The 18526-nt window shown below is 42.2% G+C and overlaps 1 protein-coding gene across 3 annotated transcripts in view; it reads right to left on the bottom strand.

The window, feature by feature from the left end:
• Window positions 1-18526, bottom strand: part of cadm2a (cell adhesion molecule 2a) — a 292905-nt gene that overhangs the window by 26928 nt on the left and 247451 nt on the right. For 2 of the 3 annotated variants that reach the window (XM_050039311.1, XM_050039319.1), the window contains 4 exons: window positions 7923-8084; window positions 7425-7515; window positions 7139-7317; window positions 795-902 (listed from right to left, as the gene is read on the bottom strand). In XM_050039311.1, coding sequence (XP_049895268.1) covers window positions 795-902; window positions 7139-7317; window positions 7425-7515; window positions 7923-8084 — 540 coding nt within the window. The remainder of the gene's footprint in view (window positions 1-794; window positions 903-7138; window positions 7318-7424; window positions 7516-7922; window positions 8085-18526) is intronic. The other variant, XM_050039328.1, reaches the window with a different exon arrangement.

Raw genomic sequence — 18526 nt, 5'->3', positions numbered from 1 at the left:
GACAAGATTTGGTGAGACATTAACACTATAATGGGGGCTTTGACGTCCGAAAAAAAAAAATGCTTTGTGTGGATGGCATTAGTGCTGCAGGATAGAGATGATTTAATTTATAGTGCACATCAGTGAGGATAACTTTAAATCCATAACCATAACTCTGCATGTCGTCAACCAAATAGCAGTAACATGTCCAAGGGGTGGCTACTGTGTTAACTCTCTGAAAAAGAGCTTTTTAAGTCAGAATTGTCTGAGCTTGAACACAGCATTAGGAGTCATGATGAGACATCTCCAGTGGCCAGACATTTTCAGTTGGACATGACATTTGCTTCTTTGAGGTTTCAGGGCACAGAAGTACTGAAGTCTTTGAAATGCCAAGGGGATAGTAGATGGGGTATTTGAAGAGCTAAACTCTTTTTGAATACAATGACATGGGGTGTCTTAGAAACTTCCAAAATCTGAATAATGTCCCCAATGTAAGAACGCAAAACAGGTAAATTTCACATTGGACATGCTCGTCATCGTCCGTTGATCATGTTTACAGTCCTAAAGGGTTAAAAAAGGTAGATAGGGAAGAAATTTGTTCCAGAAAGCACATTTATCATCAGATATTTTTCTAGTTCTCACTCAGTGTCTCCATGTCTCAGTGTGTCCACATGAGACAGGCACACCGGCGCTTGAGGCAGTGAAATAGCTGAGAGAGACGTAATAGGACGAAGGAGACATGAAAGTTAGAGGGCAGTGGGAATATATAGTAGCATGCTGAGGGGGCTGTGGAGATGCGTGGGGTGGTACTGTACCTCTGTTGCCAGTGACTGTGGGGTCTGAGACGTGGGTGCCTAATAGAGCGGTAGGATCTGGAGGGATGGGATGTAGGGGGGGAGTGGTGGATGGAGGCAGGGGGACGTCTGGTGGAGGGGACAGACAGACACATATACACAAAAATAATACAACAACAACAACAAAAAATGAATTCACATGGGGACAGTTAGATACGATAATAGAGCAACACAAACTGGTCAAAATATTATATAGTGAATGGAAACAAAAAAGGGCAAAATTATGACACAGTTCAAAGCATAAACACAAGATTGTTGAAAACAAACACTCATGAATTACTGCTGATGTTAGGAAATACACTAAATAACATAAATTAATTCAATTGCTCACCTTCTTTGCTGCCTCTTTTTTGACTGAAAGGGACAGTTCACCCCAAAGGCAAAAACAAATATTTTTTCCTCTTACCCGTAGTGCTATTCATCAGTCTATTGTTTTGGTGTGAGTTGCAGAGTGTCGGAGATTATAGCTGTAAAGATGTCTACCATCTCTCGAATATAATGGAACTAGATGGCACTTGGCTTGTGCAAACCCTACAGCAATGTCTCTTTCCAGAAATCAGGACCCGTTTACTCAAGATAATCTACAGACCTTGTTGTAAGCAGTTTCATTTTGGAACTGTTGTCCTTCTACCCAACTACACCCACTGACTGTATCGTCATGCAGAAGGAAGTGTGCATCTACTGCTAGCTTACCTAGCACCACTGAGCAAGCTACTTTTACAGCTCAGCCAAGGAGGACGCCACTGATATTTGTATCTCATGCTGTAACAGCACAAGTCTCTCGTCCATGAGTAGATGCTTGTATTTTGATAGAAGGAAAATAGTTCCAATATAAAACTGCTCACAACAAGGTCTGTGGGTTATCTTTAGTATCCTGATTTCCATAAAGAGACACTGTTGTTGAGTTTTTCAGATGTATTTTTTTTAGAGCTTTAGGCACCACAACTCGAATGCCATCTTGTTCCATTAAGGCCCAGACACACCAAACTGACATCAGAGAACTAGCGGCAATGAAAGCTGACTGTTGCATTGCCTTTACACTGCCTATGTCTCCACCAAAAAATTGTACGTGAACACGCTGCGAAGATTACAGGCATAGGTGCCTGATCAGTGGAGCAAGTGGAGCAAATGCATCCCCATTACTCAATGAGGGGGAACAAAGTTTTCATTTTACTACCCTACGTTTTGTCTTTTTAAAATTAAGTTGTTATCATACAGTCCCCGTAATGAGGTGATTATAATTAAACAAGTAGCAAGAAAATTACACATTTTTGGGACCTCCCTTTGAGTTGGTTCAGTCCGTACCATCTCTCTATAACCATCTTGATCTCACCCCCTCTTGACTTTGGCTGTTTGTTTACTTTCCTCACTTCCGCAGAGCAGATGGGGCTGACAAGGGGCAACGTTGCAGGACATACGCACCAACTACAGCAACAGATGCTCACCGATTACCCAACACTGACTGATGGCCAACTGTCAGCTTGGTTTGTCAGGGCCTTCATACTTGAGAGAAGGCAGACATCTCAGCAACTCACACCAAAACAATATAGATTGAGAAATACTACTACGGGTAAGAGGAAAAATATATATTGTCCCTTTAAAATGACTGTCTAGGTCATATTAGAAGAGACCAATACATGGTTAAATAGCTAAAGGTCTCGTATGTACTTATAACTGTTGAGCATTTCCTGTCTCAAGGAAAAGACAGGCATAGATTTTGGCTATATTCAGACTTTTTCTCCATGGGTGGGAGCAGCCTCTGGGTATTATCTTGGGCAAAGTGCAAAATTTGAAATAGAGTGATACAGTTTGTACTTCAAGTGTGATGGAAGACACATTTTGCAAGCTGACACCCTCTTATTACGTTTATGTCCCAATCCCCTATATTTTCCTTTTCGTTACGTCTTAAAATGTCCTGTCTTTGAATGTGAGGGTCATTTCTGTAGCAAGAGAACAAGATTATTTTTGAATCTGCTGATGTTGGCTCATGTCTGCGAGAATAGATCCTGCACTTGACACCTCTCCACACCAAATGCAGAAAGTCAATTGACAAATGATCTGTGCCAATTATCTGTTTACAAGAATGACTTCAGGAAAAAGCAGCCAAGCCATCATCACCAGTGTGCTGTTTTTTTACCTCTCACTGCAGTATCATGGTAAGAGTGCTTTATCCAGGGCAGTGTTTCTCACTGTCACATATTAAAGCAACAGGAATAAAGGGGACTGAAACATTGCGTAACAAAGTTAATGAGGTTACACTACCACCTTGGCTTTTATGTTTGTGCCACTCTGCTTTTTATGGTGAGCTTGAGGCTTTTAATTGGCTGTGGTACTCTTTCTCAGGGCCAACTGTCCTGCGCGTCTCGGTGACATTTCAGCCTTACCGTGAATCACTGAGCAGCTAAGTGCATGTCTTCAGGAAAGAGGGAAGAGAGAGAATGTCTCCTCGTTGGAGGGGAACCATTAAAAAGGTATTTTCGAAGAATTATGGCGGCAATTGTGAAAGGCTAAAAGGTGTGCTAATTACTAATGAAGGGTAGGAACAGACTGGGTGCCATTTCAAAAGAACAGGTAATGAATAGCACTCTTTGACCCTCCCGTACCCAATTGCTTTTTTCTGTGGTGTAGAATTTGTCAGTTTAATAACATCACTGTCATTATGTGCATTGGTTATTCTTGTTGTTACATTCAGCTGGCATTTGAGGGAACTGTTAGGTGCACACAGACACCATGGCATGTGGGACATTCATTAAGTCTCCCCAAACTATTCACTGCAATTAGGCAAGGGGTTACTGGGGGCGTGAAAAGGAAGTGCAAAATGAAACTTTTGAGGTTTAAGTAATAAAGGGCTCTGATATGCCAATTTGGGTGGACTGATAATTTATTACACAAGATAATTACATTATTTTTCTTTCACCTTGCATGATCCTCATCAATATTCTGCAAAATATCCTTATTTAAACTCTGGTGATCTGACGTGCAGATGTATGTGAATTCTATTTGTGTGCTTAACATCTCTCTCTGCTTTAATGCAGCCTTCACATAGGATTTAAATTTGAAAGAAAAAGTATCACAAATATCAGATATTTATGATACCTCCTCAGTGCGGATGTGCTTTGTGGCTTTGAATGCAAATGTGACACCTGTGACAGAAATTATTTAACTAAATATCTTAGCTATGTGACTATTAACGTTGTTTAAGGTCCAGTGTGTAGGATTTAGGGCTATATATTGGCAGAAATATAATATTCATAACTATGTTTTTATTAGTGTGTATCACCTGAAACTAAGAAATGTGTTTTCGTTCGGTGGGCCCCCCAGAAATTTTTCATTGGGTTGGCCAGATGGGACCACTGAAAATCTTGAGGTGGCACACCAAAACTGAAAGCAATAATTGAATATCAGGAATTTGCTTATGCTGTTAAGGTATACAGACCAGTTGAAAACTACGTCAGTACGGAGAGTTAAGGAATCATATAATGACATACTCTGTTTTAGTATTTTACAGATAATACTACTAATTGTCCGATGTACATAGATGTATACTAGTACAGTTAACATTTTGAATCATTCCTGTGTTTATTTGTACATGTTAGATGATTCACTGTCCTTCAAATAGGCTGGTTGTCCTTTTCCTGAAAAGACAAATATACAGCTTCAATTTGAGGAAGTTTGAAAGGAACAAAACATTTACTGGGAACAAGCCATCTCAAGTTTAAGGGAAACTCATGGGTACCCATAGAACCCATTTTCATTCAGATATCTTGAGGTGAGAGTTCATTTAGCCTAACCATCTAGCATTATTTTGTCTCCTTTCTGACAAGCTACGCTAACATTGAGAACAATTCTTCAATACTTCCTGTACAGAAATAAGAACTGTTTTCCTTTTGTACATAGAAAAAGAACTGTACAGTCTGTATTCTTGTCTGTTTTGGATTATGGGGATGTTATATACGGAAAAGCTGCTGCCTCTACACTGAAATCACTGGATGCTGTCTACCACTCAGACCTAAGGTTCATTAAAGGTGATCCTTACAGCACCCATCACTGCCACCTTTACCTAAAGGTCAGCTGGCCACATTTGGCTATGAGGCGGGAACAGTATTGGTATTTGTTCATTTATAAAGCCTTGATACAGATGCTTTCAGCCCATATTTCGTCCCCTTTAACTCTGACCTCACATAATCTTAATGTTCACTCACAGAATAGGTTGTTGCTTCACATTCCCTTTATCAGAACTGAACTAGGAAGGTGCCATTCTCTTACTGTGCACCATATACATGGAATAATCTGCAAAAGACCTTTACCTTGGACACTCTGCCACCCTTATGGCTGTTTAAATACCTTATTTCTGATCTCGTTTTAATTGAGTGTAGATGCTTTTACCTATACATCTACACCATGACATGTTTATCATCCAGTATTTCTACTTTTTGCAAGCATTTATCGCTGTTGTTGCTTTGCATGATTTCATTTCTGTTTTAACTGATATGCATGATGGTTCTTTGTTTGCTCATTGATTGTTTTTAATGTCTTTGTTCATGCTCGGTCTCCCTCAATTGATTTCCTGAGTCCTCAATAAAAGTTTGTATGAATGAATGAATGAATGAACATGGTTGGTACCAATGGATGCCTTTGTTGTTTAGTTTCATATGACACTACCTTCATAGCCATAGACAGTAACATTAGCCTCAAATTAATTTCATCAGTTGGGTGGCCACCTCAGAATGTGCGGTTTATAAGAGTTAACCACTGAGTTAACCACAGCCCAGACTGGACAAACACTGGCTCTACATAGGGCCATTTGCAATTTCACGTCAGCCACCATAGGTCCTCTACAAGCTTGACACATGAGACAAGTTTCAGTTGGTTGCAGTCTGCAAACTCACCACTAGATGCCACTAAATCCAACACACTGGACCTTTAATACTACATTAGGTGGTTTGAAAAAGGTCTTCATACAAATTAAAAACCCTACATTTGTCGTGTCGCAGTAGCTTCTGTGTAGGATGAACAATCAGAAATATAGTGTGTAGACAGCATTGCTACGTAGGAGAAGTCAAGTTTGACTTGTGTAACTTTGGGATTTTACCTTGTCCTTACCCTGAATTCACCCATTTTAATATCACTCAGCGGACACTACTAAGGACTGCTAGCCAAGTTGTAAGACATTAAAATGCCTTTCATTTACAAGATGACATCATATTTATATGACAGTTATGGCCTTACTTTTATATGTGGATCTAATAAAGCACTTGACTGTCCAGGTTTATTTTTTATAATTGTTATTAATTATTGTCCTTTTTCAACATTCCTGACTGAGTTTTCCTGTGTTGCTGTGGCCTTGGCTACGACCACCAGAAAGCACTTCATGAACTATTGACGGTAACCTTGGTTACATCCTTCATCGCTCCCGATCTGGTTATTACTGTACAACCACCAAGGACAGTCAAGAGCATACTAGAAATCACTGTAGCTCTGGCAAAGCATAGCTATCGGCTATGGTTTATTCTTTTATGTTCATCAGATTAAAACTGCTTTTAGAGAAGAGAGCAAATGGAACACCCCCCTAGGTGCATGTAATGATAATAATGTAATATTTTATTGATCCACTTAGGGAAATTCTCTTTTGCCTCCAGTCTTATGGTCTCTCTGGCCAAAAAAAACTACCTTCCTTTTTGTCCCTTATTACACACACTACCTAATTTCCCAAAACACAGGGTAAGGAGATGTGTCACTGCTCTGCTTCCTTTTTAAGCAGTTTTACGTAATGACAAGAGACAAATGGCAGTGGAGAAACGGAAGCAAAGAAGAACTATCTGTTTTTCCCTCGCGCTGAGTCCCTTTATCCCCCACCTCCTCTGGCGTTACTAGGAATTACTTATCCTTCCTGGTGATATTCCTGACAACGCAGCACTAAATTCTGCCTCCCTCACACATTTCCCCTTCTGGTGTGTGTGTGAAAGTGTGTGTGTGGAGGATCTGGGACGCAGGTTTATTTAAGGAAAGGCGTTGGTGGCATTTGTGTCACCTGAGGCCCTTATTGTCCCTGTGAGAGATGGTACCACTAATCACTCTTAGCACTGATACAGTATGCAGATCAGGATGTGTTATAATCTTGGTTTTTGCACTCAAGTTTGGTGTTGTGCCCGTGAGGTTCATACTTTCCCCTATTTATCTGTAGCATTATTGGAGTTGAAGGCATCCTCTTGTAGCTTTTTTTCCTTTCAAAGGTCCTTCATCTGTAAGTTGTCCAAAATGAATTAACACAATTACCCACATATCAGCCTTTCCTTTAAACTCACCATAGACGTAGAGTGTATATTCAGCACTGCTGGTCCCTAGGTGATTGCCGGCTTCACAGCGGTAGGTGCCATTGTCTGTCTTGTTGAGTGAAGTAAAGGTGAGCTCCCTCCCCTCTACAATCATCCTGTCCAGGTCAGGAAGTTCACCCCCGTCCTTTGTCCACATCACAGGGTCTGGCCTGGTAGGTTAGAGGATGTGAAAGAGAAACAAGGCACACTTCATGTCCCTGTCTGAAGCATTGTATAAAAGGCTGACATCAACTAACGCAGAATTTGAGTGACTTACGAGGGGTTTCCTTTGGACACACACTCCAGCTTTAAGTACTGGCCCTCCTGAGGGAAAGCGAGGGAGTGGGTGATCTCTACACGAGGAGCATCTAGGACAGACAGAGTGTGGGTGACAATATTGAATACGTTTAACTTTTCCATGGTTATCTCTGCCAAAAAAAGGTTCATCCCAGTGAGTTTTCCTTGAACAAAATCCTACAGTTTTCAAAATATAATTATTCAAGATATCATCATGTGAGTTTTGGATAAAATATTACATAAAAAGAACATTGATTTATGATATGTCCTTATAATAACATTGTCCCAATTCAAACACAGTGCATGGAGTTTTTCATAGGTGATAAATTATTACATTTTCTTTCCCAGCACAGAGGATTCTGAGGCTGTAAAAGCATTCTTAGTTACTTTCTCTTTCATGTGTATTTCTTTATCGGCTTCTGTCTGTATGCGCAGTCCACGTGTGTGAGCGTGTGCATTTCTTAGTGTTTGCACTCACAGTGGACCTCCAGGACTTCAGTGGCCTGCTGTGGTGTCTGTGCGAGTGCCACATGGTCCACTCTGCAGGTGTAGGCCACTCCATCATCATTTCTGTCCACGTGCAGCTGCAGAGAGCTCCGTACTGTAAATGTCTTCCCACTTGCATTCACCTCTTTGGCACCTTTGGAGAAAGTTGCATACTGTCACAGATGCAGCACATTTATCTTGCAAGGAGTCAGGGCCACACATCAACGTGATGCCCCTGTGTTTAACAGTTTGGTTGAGCCCTGCTTCACAACCAGACTCCATCAGTCTTCTATCTATATAGAAAAGGACTTTTCATGCCATGCAACAAGCACCTAAATGAAAAAATTCACAAATTCTTCATACTGACATCTCTGTAGTGGTGCTTGGGCATTTCAGTGCATCCACACGGACATGAGTATCCTAGTTGACTTAAGAAACCCAGATAAGCTGTTGCGTGCATACACCTTGTCCCGGTCATTAAGTGCTGCCAACTACCTGCACAGGAGCGGCAGCCAAAGCGCCTCACTTTTGTCTGTTCGTATGAAAGAGGCTGTGTATTTTCATCCACTGCTTGCCTGTTCTACATGGTGGTAGCGACAGGCTGACATCGGTTGAAGTGCAGGACAGTGTTAAAGAGTAGCATGGCTTCTCTCAGGAAATCAGAGCAGAGAAGACATTAGCAGTAAAGCTGTCAAATGGTTGCAAATGTACAGTGTTGGTTTCAGATTAGTGTTGTAAACATCAAAGCACCTGCACAAATAGAATGCAGAAATCAGTAACTGGCATAATAATATTTATCATGTATATAGAGATATGAATAACCCGATTCCTCTGCATTACATGTAAAGTAAACATCATATCCTGAATGAAATCAAAACCAGGATAATCCTCATAACTGGGATAGTCATGACCAAGTAACATATTACATAGGTGTTTTTGGACCAGAGGGACTTTTTCATAGCTCTAAGAAACTAGTTCTAGGAACCTCTTCATGTGTTGTGTTTGCACCATAAGAATGCATGATGCATGACTCATCAAAGCTAAAGTGACATTGCTATACCACCCGTTGGCTGGCTTACAGTACGTCACTTCAGTGTTGCTATTGAATGCAAACAGAAAAAAAGCCCTTGAAGATAAACTCTCTTGTGGGAGCTCCCCATTGGGCAGTTCCACTCAGGGAGTCTACAGAACCGTTTGGTCCAAAAACGCCTCATGATTCCTGAAAAAATCCTGCACAGAAAAAGGTTTTAGACCAAAAAAATCAATAATCAAACAAACAAACGAGAAAAAAGACCCAGCTCACATCACCAGCTCATCTCCAGTCCTAAAGCACACATCCAACACTTGTCTGAACTGTAACAAAACCCACCTGACTCTCCTCTAGGTTAGGGTGTTTTCGAATGTAATGTGTATATTTTCACTGTAGGCCAGGGGTTCTTAAAGTTTCGATGAGTAAGTTGCCATTTAGGGAGCCGGCATTTTGATCGGCCGCCACATAAGAAAAGTGTGAAAATAAAACATCTTACTGTCACGTTAAACTGTTGAGTTGTCCACTAAAATCGCTAACTTTTGCTAACAGCACTGATGACAGAATGTAATACCTGTGATAGGGGCAAGATGACATTCCTCACCTGACACTTGTTAGGGTGGCGCAGTTTGATGCAGTGTGATGCATAGCTTAGTAGCGTATTAAATGTAACCTATTGGAAGCAAAAGTATTGAAATGGGCCGCAGATAATTAAAATATGCATTGCATGTAATGTTCAGGGGCTGCACAAAATGTTTTGAGGGCCGCCACTGGTCCAAGGGCTGCACTTTGACAAACTATGCTGTAGGCCTTCATAACCACCTGTGGCCTCACCTAACATCTCTGCCTGAGGCTCCTTGGGCCTCAGTGCTCCCACACGACGTCTAAATCTCACCAAACACTTTCATGCACTTCACTTCAACCTCTCCCTCCAGTCCTTGTACCTGACATCCATTTCTAGCCTCACTGGGACAAAAACATAACCAGGGCCAATCAGACGTTTGGCAATAACTTCAATCAGTCTTGTTGCAAAGTATCATTATGCACAGTCCTCTCCATCTGTACAACCTGCTCTCAGAGCTACCCCTTCAACACCTGCCTTGTAATAAGAACCAAACAGCTGATCCACCTCTCTATGCCCATCAACACCCCAGTCATTGCCAAGGCATTGGAAAACTCCTCCAACCCAGTTTCCTCAAATTATCTACATGATGTCCTGAAATTTGGCTTGCTCCTTGATCACATCATTATTGCTTCATTTGCCTCCCCAGTGATATCAGCCTTAGATAAGCCAAACGTGTTTGATTAAAGTTTCACGACCAGCCCTCATGACACCAATCTTTGACCACCACATTAGCGTCCTTGAAATCTTATTGGCTTGCAATAAATCATCATGCCTGAAAGCAGTGATGCCTAGTAGGTAAGAGACACAGACTGACCGGGAAGAGACTCAAAATAACCAGAAGGAAACACAGAACGACTACAAAGAGACACACAAACAGCTACAAAAGAGATGCAACATAGCTGCAAAGAGAAACAAAGAGACTCATAAGGACTACAAAAGGGGGCAAAACAACCACAGAGACATTAAACAACCACTAAGAAACTCAAAATGACTACAAAAGAGACGAAAGAAACACAGACAAAAAATAATTAAAAAAAGACTAAAACATCTATGAGGAGACACAAAATGAGCACAAACAGAGAGATGAGAGAGATGCAATATAACAAAAAGAAACTAAACAACTACAAAGCCTGTGTGTCTTGCTCCCATGCACAAAAGTTGGTGGGGCCTTTCGCATGTCTCTGCCCAGGGGCCCAATGTTTCATAACTCGGCATTCGGTAGAGAGGTCATTTGAACAAGAAGGTTACAGAGTTGACTCTTGCACCACTGATTCCCTCCGTCCCCGTCAAACTGTCCTTGAGCTTGACACTCTGTACCTGGTCAGGGCGCCCTGTGCACGGTCCAGATGACCAGAGTTTCGACGCCACACAGAATGACAGTCCAATGCTAGACTGAGATCCTCTCTGCATACCTAAGAACACCTCATTAATTCTTGCTGTTTTACATATTCCTATTTACCAGCCTGAAAAAATAAAGCTAAAGTAAGAATAACCCTCAGAATTTAGGAAACATCAATGTCCTCTACAGTGATCCTCCATGATTTCATACCTAAATAATTTAGGATCTGTTGCTGTGTTCAGGTACTGTACCAGACAACATTTGAAGATGCCAATTTTTTGATGAAGTCTCAGCCTACGCACATGACATGAATGTTCTCCGAAATTCAGACTGTTAAGTATGCGTTATGTAATACAAATGACCATCCTCCTCCAGACTACACACTTAAGCCAACATTCACAACTCACCACCGCTAAGATCTGCTTTTACTAGCTGTAACTTAATTGCTTATACGCATCCACCTCCAAGAAGGTATTTATAACACATCCTTCTTTTCAGTCACATCTGTTCAACCAGTCTGTTGGGGGTGGTTGGTCTGCTCGCACCATGCCAGCAGCCAGTATTTTAAATCATATCAAACCTGCTCATCCACACTCCTACAAGGTTTTTCTTCATAAGAGGGAGAAAAAAAACTATAATGCTGTGTTCAGCTGTCCAGGCTTATCTCTGCATTCAGGTGTCGCCCTGCTTTGTGAAATCATGTCCCTTTTTCTTTTCTCATCATAGCAAATTCAAGCAAGCATCAGTGTATGTACAGTGTCTCTCTCTCTCTCTCTCGCTCTCTCTCTCTCATGCTGGCCGCCTTTGTTTGTATGTCCTAAAGAGACTGTTTACGCTCCATATCCTTCTCTTCTCTGCGCTCATCTGCTCCACTTTCTAAGCATTCCACCCCACTGTCTCCTCTCCCTCTCGATTCTGCCAATCAACTATTCCGCTCAGTCACTTCCCCCCAACTGAGGCAATGAGCCCGCCTCCCCTAGAGATGAATGACTGACAGGTCTGCAGTGTTAGCAACATCCACCCAGACAACAAGGGAGAGGGGAAAAATGGCTGGGTTTCTTCTCAAAGAAGAAATTGCTGGAGACAAAGGAGAGAAAGAAAGAGTGTAGGAAGGGAGAGGACATCGAGTTCTTAATATCGTGGCATGCTTTAGCAGCTGCAAACATTCTCCTATTTCTAGTAGTTATTCCACGTCCTCATAGACTGCTTCGCCCTGCCTCTTTGTCTCTCCATCACTTAAACTTGTCTTTCTCCTCCTCCTACAGATATACTGTTTTCAATGTCACCCTACTGTTTTTGTCTTTTTCCTCTATTCTCTTGTTATTGTATAGAGATGCAAATCCCCTGCTGTCCTGATGCGCAAAGTAAAACCAAGCCAAGCCAGCAGGTCATTGGAAAAGGGCTAATAGAAATAATAACTAATGATACACTTGACTTGAATTGATGACTTTTAAAAGCAGCTCCCTCTTTAGCTTCTGTATATTCATAATTGGTTTCCAGCTACTTATCATCATTTGTTTTTTTCAGACTGTTGTTAGAATTTTGCTTGGCAACTAGCCTCAGTTGAAACTGATGAAGTATCTGCTATGTTTGGTAGTAGCAGTGGAGGCTATTTAAACTGAATTGTCACTGAATGATGACGAAGCCCATCTGATGTCACCTCAACCTATTTGGAGGCAGTCAGGCACGATTTGACCTCCACAGATGGTCCATCTCCGGCACGAACTTGGAACATTTAAACTACTAATGGAAACACAAATCAGAATGGCATGGTTTGACTTGGCGTAGCCAAAAGTACCAATGGAAAAGTCTTAGATGTATTGTTGAGGTTAGTTTGGGGTTAATGAGAAGTCGGTTGAACTGACTCGCACTCATAGACTATAAAATAATGGACATAGCTACCCTGACATCACCCATTGGTTTATGGACTCCCTTTTGTGAAGCCGTGGTTTTGGTATTTTGGCCATAGCTATCTTACCGTATCCCAAGAGCCAGTCTGAGACACCGGGGATCAGCACGCCGGGGACCCTGCCCTTGCCTGCTGCCCCGCGTGCAATGCACTCGAACCCTGATTTCAGTCCGTGCAGGTGGTGGACCCACAGGTTGACGGCTCCATGTTACTTATATGGTCTGAGCCCAACTGGCACACATGGCCCAAGGCCCAGCCACCAGACACTTGCTGGTGAGCTCCCCCCAGATCTGGCTCCTGGTGGCCCCATGCCGGGCGAGATGCTCAAAGTCCGAATATTCCATTTCATCAAGGTCTACTTGAATCGCTCTTGGTCTGGCCCCTCCCCTGGGACCACTTTGCCTTGGGAGACCCTACCAGGGGGCTATTAGCCCTGGACAACACTGCTCAGACACACAGAGAGAGATGGCCTTAGATGGGGTGAGGACCTCAGACATCCAGAGGGAGCTCGAAGTAGAGCCGCTGCTCCTTCGCATCGAAAGGGGTCAGTTGAGGTGGTTCGGGCCTCTGATCAGGATGCCTCCTGGGCGCCTCCTGATAGAGGTGTTCTGGGCACATCCCACTAGTAGGAGGCCCCGGGGCAGACCCAGAACACGCTGGAGGGATTACATATCTCATCTGGCCTGGGAACGCTTTGGGATCCCCCAGGGAGGAACTGGAAAGCCTTGCTGGGGAGAGGGACATCTGGGGTGCTTTGCTTGCCATGCTGCCCCCGCGACCTGGCCCTGGATAAGTGGATGAAAATGGATGGATGGATATCTTGTTGTTTTTGGAGCCAGACGTGACCAAAGTCAGACAAGAGGGTGGAGCTGTGGAAGAGCGAGGGGTGTATCTGACTCATAGACTGTGGTGATGCCTGCAGACAGCCTGTCACTAAAAGCAACCCTGCCCTGGATTACAAAAAGGTTATAGCACAATTTTACTTATGTCTTTAAGTCAATATTTTTGTCCTAGCACAAGTTTGAAAAGGGGATTATAATTTACAACGTTTTCATTTTTTAAAAGAATGCCAATTCAAAATACTTTGTCTGAATAAACTCAGTGAATCATCCCGAAATGTACAGTTTGATTGTGCTCATATGTCATGTTGTTCAAGACCAGAATTTAAGTACTCCAATCAATGTGATGGGCACTCAGCGATGCCCCTGTAGCAACTAACCTAATATTCTGTCTGGAACTTAAAGTCCTCTGTTTATTATTGTAGGTTGGCTGTAAGTGAAAAAACACAATATGACATCTGAAAGTTAGTTCATAATATTTCTATTTAAGAGGTTCCTCATTGTAAATGTGAAGAACATTATCGGAGAGATCGCACTTTCTATACAATTCTGCTGTGTGATTTCAGTGTCTAGACCCATTTAGATTCTTGTCTCACGGCGATTTGAATGGACTCTGATTGCCTCTGTGTGATTCAGGATAAGAGTACTGCAAAACGTGCTCTCACAAAGTTCGAGTTCATTAATATCATTACTTGGTCCAAAGGCTTCTTAGATCCACTTTAGGAACATAATAACAGTTGTCTAACAGCAAGCAATACCTCATTGTTAGAGTACGTCAGCCTGTGTGCACTCGTGGCTTCTGAGCCATTGTGTGTGCGTGCACAAGAGTGTGTGCGCATGGGTGTGGGTGAGAGAAGGTATAATTGGTCTATAAATATCTTATCACATTTTAAGTGCAGCTGAAAGGAGCAGCTGACATGAAGCTGCCATTAAAGCTCAGAGCTGTCAGTCAAAAAAGTCATCTGGCCAGTCTCATGCCACTGTTAGTTTGTCCAATCAAGAGATTTTTGGGGAGAGTTATTGTTGGAACTTTTAAAAAATGCTGGAAATGATATTATATAGCAGCTACTGCAGAGCGTCTTAGTACTTATATCAAACTTTCTCTCAAAAAAAGTCAAACATGGAGTCTTAAATGTGGGGTGTTCTTTTCTTTTGCAACCAGTATGTGATTTAAAACATTAAGGTATTCAGCTACTTCAGGATGGAGGCCACATCACTGTATAGCATATTCTAAAGTAAATAATATAATGTTCCTAGAAACAAAACCCAGCTGGAATCCTCCTTATATTTACATTTAAACAGGTGAGAAAATTAAAAATGCATCTTCTTTAAGCTCTTGAGCCTGTTATCATGAATATGTATAAATTGTAAGTGCAGCCAGCCAGCAACCCCATGTGTATTGTCTACAACTGCCCTCTCACACATTATACTGTTCGTACATGTCTTGGCTCTCCTGCAGCTTTCTTACATTTTCACACAATCTCCATGATTTCCTTTAAAAAATGGCAATTCAAAATGCACAAATATGGTCTCTGTCACCCATGTGCATTTGAAAGTGTTTATATATATTCTTTTCAAATACAGAAAAAATGCACACCATCCTACCATATTCACCTGTGGAACCTCTCCTTAACAAAAAGCCTGGCAGTATTTGGCTGTGACTGCGGCACACTGTTCTGTGGGTGGGTGCTCAGAGCTCTGCATCGTTGGTGTGAGCCAAGACAGAGCCTTGGGGGATTAGAAATGGAAACGACAGGCGTAAAAGAGTGAGAATCTGACCCTTTTATGCCATTTCACAGGAGAGAGGGACAACCCAAGAGGAGAAGACAGAGGGACGGACAAGAGAGACATAGGAGGACTGCTGGGGTGGGTTTGGAATCAACAACAACAATAACAGCGAGAGAGCTGACTAATCCTGGCAGCGGGGGTCCGAGGGCTGACTAAACATACCCTGAACTGCATCCCATCTGAGATTTAAAACAATTTGCATGTAAAATCATCTGTGGGTGAGGATAATCAAAATATGTAACAGTACAAATCACTCATTTAGGTCCTGTAAAATTCACAATGCAAACAGAAAACAATATGTTACCAGATAACTACCAAGTCTGCTTCCCTTTGCCTTTAAGATGAGCCACACAGCAGTAGGTATGACTAAACTTTAAAACAAGAGCACTAATACACAGCAGGCTCCAGCTCCAGTGAGGTGTGGAGATGATATATTGCGCCGTCCACCATCTTCTCACATATTCTGGCTACTGTGCAGCGTTCAGGGAGCCGGGCCTGTTGGCAGCCTGTAAGCACCCTCCCCTGCCTGACCTGTCTTACCAGGCCAACTGTGCGCTTAACTGACGGGTGACTACGACCAGGGAGCGCTGTTGAGTTTCTATCAGTGCCTGGCAGACCCGTCATGATGTCCTTTCTGACGTGAAACTCCCTGAGCATTTGCAGCTAAGAAATGTCTGCTGTGGATTCATGAAGACGGGGCTTTTTTCACCGGCCCTCAAAAGGAGAGGTCTGGTCGGTCTCGGTGCCTTGGCATTTAAAACTGGACAGGTGCTCCACCTCCAGGATGTTGCTCTTAATGGGCATAGACAGTGGGTGTAGCAATCTGATGTCCTCTTCTTTCGCCACAGTGCTCAAGTCTAACTCTGTTAACCTGATCACACACTTACAATGCCAGAGACAGAGAATACGTTAGATACACCTCTACCTGGGCATATTTAATCAAGGTGATACAAGTTTAAAGAAAGAAAGAAAGAAAGAAAGTAGAGATGGTGCATGAGATAATTGTGCTAAAGATATTTCTGCTCTTAATTCTACCCAACTTGGGGAGTTTGACAAAAATAATTTCACTTAAATTTAGGGTAGGGTTTATAGGGAGACATTTATATAATAAATATGTTTTCTTTAGTGTATAATCACCTGAAAATAATCACTGTGTTTTTGTTACTATGAGCCATTTTTATCTACACTGGGAGCAGGTCCTCATCTACAGAGATCACAATACTGCACGGCCATGTTTCTACAATAGCCCAGAACAGACAAACCAAACACTGGCTCTAGACAGGGCCATTCACGTTTTCATGTCAGCCACCTTAGTTAGCAGCCCTCCGCAGTGAGCCAAACAGCGCTGTTGAAATACAAATTTTTTACATGAAGCTACTTAGGGTTTTTGCCTGTTTTAATCACCTGGGGCCTCGTTTATAAACGTGGTATATGCACAGAACAAGGCATTTCCAACTGCCACGTGCAGTGCTGCTGGATCTCTGCACAGCATTGGGCCTGGCGTTACAAAGAAGTAACCGCAGACACCAAGCTATGCTGGTGCTGTGCTGCACAATGTGGCACAGCTGAAAAACGTGCCACTACCGCTTTACACGGATATTGGCCCTGACCCCGACCGCAGGCATTTTGGCCAAATGCTGCTGCTGCTGCTGCTGTGCGCCAGCGTCTGGATGTGATGCATCACTTATGAAAACAAAACGAGTCAGGAAAATCAGAGTGTTTGTCAAACAATTATGGCAACTGTATTCCCCACTTAGAGTGTTAATTCAGTCAGTGCGAAACATCCCTCAGTTTTCTGTCCAAATAAATCACCGCAAATAGCCTTAACACCTTAATATCGGACCACTTATTCTTGACTTCTGAAACAGTCTGAGGCAGCAGCATTTATAGCATCTGTCAGCAGCTGCCACTCCACTGCATTTTAGCTTTATTAATGCCCATATTGAGTTACCAAACAACATTGTCTTTCTGTTATCAACCTCTCCAACAAGAACTTCAACTTCACACTGTGCGAAGTTTCGTTTTTTTTAATCTTTTGTTGCTACGTTTGGATGCTCCTTTTTGTGCTGTTTCTTATTAATGAATATTAATTCAGGGCGTTTCACTGGCCATTTATAGGCACCTATGGGTGGGGCAAGACGGTTGCTCACCTGCCCCAAATTTCGAGTTGATTCTGATTTATAAAGGGAAACTGCCGTGGGACAAGCGTGCGCACTGTGTTATAAATCAGGATATTTTTGTACGTAAGCACTTTCTGTACTTTGTTTGTATGTTATCTTTAGTCACCTTTCCTGTGCACAGTTTTATTAACGAGGCCCCTTCCGAACAATGAACACTGAAGGAATCCTAACTGGGAGTTCACGCTTGGCACATGGGAGAAGTTTCAGCTAGTTGTAATCTGCAATCTTCACTGCTAGATGCCACTAAATCCTTCACACTGCTCCCTCAAAGTTGTGATGCTTCAAAGAGATGTAAAACAGCATAAAACCAGAGAGCACTGCCTCATCTGAATGTTGATGCTAATTAATATACCAATCTAGTAGATATCAGCAGATCTTATTTAATGTGTGTATGTATGCAAGTACTTTTGTGCTTGTGCTGTACATGTATACAGAATATAAAAGGTGATTATGCGTTTTTGTGTGTACGACTTAGACATCTTTTATTCATGCCACTGTGACTTGCAGGAGCCATCTTGAAATTACATCTTTAATGGTCATTGATCCACTGCACCCCAGGGAGCTGGGTAGCATAAATGTAGTCCCAACACAGACTTTTTAAATAGTGTGCAAGGTTGTCTAACACTGCCGGAATGACTGAAAAGGTATTTTTCTTTTAAGTAAAAAACATCTTTAAATTCCTGAACTTAATTCTTATCTTAGCGCTCACAATGTCACAAGCAGTCTCATCAACTTTAATATCATCCTCTTTCAAACGCGCTTCAGGAGCTACTCTCCTCAATAGCTCTTTTTCGAGAGAAAACCTTGGAATAATGATGGCCACCTTATTCTGTTCTCCCTCACAGTATTCAAGGACAATTACCCATAAATGAAGAAATAGCCAACAGTC

This window comes from Epinephelus moara, chromosome 3 (genome assembly GCF_006386435.1).
Source record: "Epinephelus moara isolate mb chromosome 3, YSFRI_EMoa_1.0, whole genome shotgun sequence".
Taxonomy (NCBI): domain Eukaryota; kingdom Metazoa; phylum Chordata; class Actinopteri; order Perciformes; family Serranidae; genus Epinephelus; species Epinephelus moara.
Note: the sequence above shows the minus strand (reverse complement) of the source record. Positions and strands in the feature narration are given on the sequence as shown.